The 3,278-nt window shown below is 47.3% G+C and overlaps 1 protein-coding gene across 1 annotated transcript; it reads right to left on the bottom strand.

Moving 5' to 3' along the window:
* Positions 1-1,544: 1,544 nt before the first annotated feature.
* On the bottom strand, positions 1,545-2,937 carry LOC123108302 (AP2/ERF and B3 domain-containing protein Os01g0141000-like). Its single transcript, XM_044530125.1, has one exon. It carries the CDS (start codon positions 2,804-2,806, stop codon positions 1,700-1,702), a length of 1,107 nt encoding a protein of 368 aa, XP_044386060.1. The 5' UTR covers positions 2,807-2,937; the 3' UTR covers positions 1,545-1,699.
* Between the last annotated feature and the right edge of the window lie 341 nt (positions 2,938-3,278).

Raw genomic sequence — 3,278 nt, 5'->3', positions numbered from 1 at the left:
GGTTTCAAAAAAGGGTCAAAACACGAGATTTAGCCCCGAGTCATGAAGGATTGAGATGGCCCGTGAGCATCTCCTGGCCGGAAACACAGAACAGTTCTTGTGCATTGTGTTTGTATCTTTTTATGCTCTATTTTAAGTTTAAAATTTCCCGTATTTTTTATTAAAAAGGCAACCACCACATACCGCCTATGTAATTACTGTCTTTGTATCGAAGGTATATATACCTTAATGTTTAATCAGCGAAATCAACTGTTCATTCTCTCAAACGCAACACGTTTTTATCAGCACTCGAAAGGGCGGTTTCGTTAATGAAAGAACAGGTGGCAAAATCAACATTTTTTGCTCACCACCTTTAGTTTCTCAAAAGAAATTGAGTGGGGAGTTTCTCAATTTATAGTGTGTGTAAAAAAGGTAATTTAATTAGCATAATGCTGTAATGGTTGTTTGCATCAATCAAGAGGCCCTCCTTTTCAAATTGAAAAGGAAAACACCATGGTTTCTTGTAGCACAAAGAATACTACTAGTACTCCCTCCGGTCCTTTTTACTCTGCATATTAGATTTGTCCGAAGTCAATCTCATCCAACTTTGATCAAGTTTATATAAAAAATTATAGACATTCACATAACAACACCAATATCATTAGATTCATCTTAGAATATATTTTCATATTATATTTATTAGATATTATAGATGCTAATAATTTCTAATATAAATTTGGTCAAACTTAGCAAAGTTTGACTTTCGGCAAATCCAATGTGCAAAGTAAAAAGGACCGGAGGGAGTACTACCTGCCCCCTCATGACTCGTTAGAACCCCTCAAAATTTTGAGCCTTTTTATGGCGTATAACTCAAAATTCGAGGGGGCTTATAAACTCGGACGGAGGAAATAATTTTGTAAGTTGAGTGCATGAAAAATACTTTTTTTGCACTACCACGAGTGAGGCTATTCTTTAATAAGTACATACAAGTAACATATATAGGTTACTAACTTTTGTTATAGTTTCCGGCAGAGCATATTATTCGTGAAAGTATATGCTAGCAAGATCTAAAACAGTAGGGCCATGAACATTAATAGAAAAAACAACCAGAAAATAGAGAAAAACGAAAATCTTTAATCTGTGTATTCATGCTTCATGATGACAACTCTTACAAATTATGCACTCCACCCCTTTTCGTATAACTGATGTAAGAATGAATGAATGATGAAGTTGAAGCTACTTGGAGATTTAGTCATTTAGACAAGATGAATGCTCAAATTTATGATCCATTCAAGCAAGAGATAACCCTGCGCAATATTTCCCCAAAATGAATGCAAATGAGGATAGCAATTGGCACATTTAGCCATGTGAATGAACTACTCCTAGTAATCAAATTAATACGTAGTATCGTAATGCAATCCAAGACCAACAAGCCGTTCAAATTTTCTCTTCATGTAATTAAGCTCACAATGCCCACCATGTTTAGGATCATGAACATTGCTCCCTCCGTTCCTAAATACTTGTCTTTCTAGAGATTTCAACAAATGACTACATACGGCGCAAAATGAGTGAATCTACACTTTAAAATATGTCTACATACATCCGTATGTTGAGTTCATTTGAAATGCCTAGAAAGACAAGTATTTGGGAACGGAGGGAGTAGTATAGTACTCCTACTGGTTTAGCAAAGATTTCTCAGCTGCAAAACCAAACATACTCGCTAATGCCATTGCCTCTTGAACAACTCCAGCCCCGCCGGCGCCGCTAGCCCCCTCATCTCTCCGGCGAGGTCGACGCCGAACAGCCTCACGACATGGGCTTCTTCTCTTTTGCCTGTCTCCACCACCGGCGGCGGCGACGCCGCTGCGCCGCCACTCGCCGTCATGGTCTTCTTGTAGTCGATGAAGAAGTGCTTCTCCTGTCCGTACTCTGAGCAGGAGAACACGACGACGTCGCCGGCGACGAGGCCCTTCTCCCGGACGAACCGGCTCCAGCCCTTGGTGAGCACGTAGCTCTGGCTGCTGTTCCAGTACGAGTACCTGAACCGCCACACCTTCCCCTCGCCGTCCTCGAAGTTGAGCAGCACGCACTTGTCAGCGGCGGTCGTTGTCTCCGGCGCGCGCTTCAGGGGGATGTGCTTCTCGGCGTGCTGCTTCGGCAACACGATGCGGTTCAGCTTGCCGACGTCGCTCGGCGTCAGGACCTTCTCGAAGAGCGGCTCCCTCGCCCACGACGGCGTCGGCTCCGCGCGGCCCCCAATGCCGCGGCCGCGGCGCAGGCCCCGGCGGAGCTCGTCGGAGTAGGTGTGCTTGCGGAGCATGTCGACGATCTCGGCCTTGGAGTGCGCCGCCAGGAAGGCGAGCTCCGTCGACGCGGCCGTGCGCGGGAAGTTGGTGGCGGCGTCGAGGCCGCGGTAGCGGAGCGCGGCCACGTCGTAGGCGCGCGCCGCGGCGTCCTCGTCGGGGAACGTGCCGATCCAGACGCGCGCGTGGCGATCGTAGATCTGGGCGCCCCACCGCCCGTTGGGCTGCGGCACCACGCCCTTGAACCGCGACGACGCCGACTGCGCCGATGCCGACGCCGAGCGCGAGGTCACGGCCTCGTCGGGGATGGCGACAGGTAGGCCCAGCGGCGTCGGCAGCCGGCCGGCGGCACCCGACTCGGTCGTGGCCGTGGACGCGCCGGAAGAGTGCTGGGAGGAGTGCTCCGGCGTGGAGCTGAGGATCTGCAGTCCCATGGACTGCTGCTTTTCTGTGGCTTGGCATCTGCCCTTTGGGGAAGGGACGTCCTTTTGGAGGGTGTGTATGGGCCAATTCTTTTCCCCCATGATTCTTCAGAATGTGATTTTGGTAATCTGCCCACAAAATCAACTGCTCATAAAATCCACCGTCTAGTTCTTTTCTGAGATTTCAGCCTATGATTGTTGTATGAGTTGTGTGATGAAATGTCTCTAACAGCCCTAGATTGGAACTGAGTGTTGAATTGCTAACACTTATTTATTTCGGACAGTTTCACGTGTAATATGAACGAGCGGGGCGGTTACGATCGCGAGCTTCGATTACATGATTAGGGTCAGATGGTTGAGTATCGTCTTTGGCGACCAGCGAACGGAGGGCTAAAACCTATAGTTTTGGAGTAAGGAATGAGCGTGAAAGTTGTTGTGCTTCTGTACACGCACATATGTTTTCTTGCTGGGGCGGACACGGATTTCTCACTAAAGGTGAAGAAAAAGATAATACGGATTACCATATCTTCGGCTTTAAGCTCTTTCTTTCGTCGTACTAAATTATACTACAGAA

Source organism: Triticum aestivum, chromosome 5A (assembly GCF_018294505.1).
Source record: "Triticum aestivum cultivar Chinese Spring chromosome 5A, IWGSC CS RefSeq v2.1, whole genome shotgun sequence".
NCBI lineage: Eukaryota > Viridiplantae > Streptophyta > Magnoliopsida > Poales > Poaceae > Triticum > Triticum aestivum.
The sequence above is the reverse complement of the archived record's forward strand: the minus strand, read 5'-3'. Positions and strand labels throughout refer to the sequence as shown.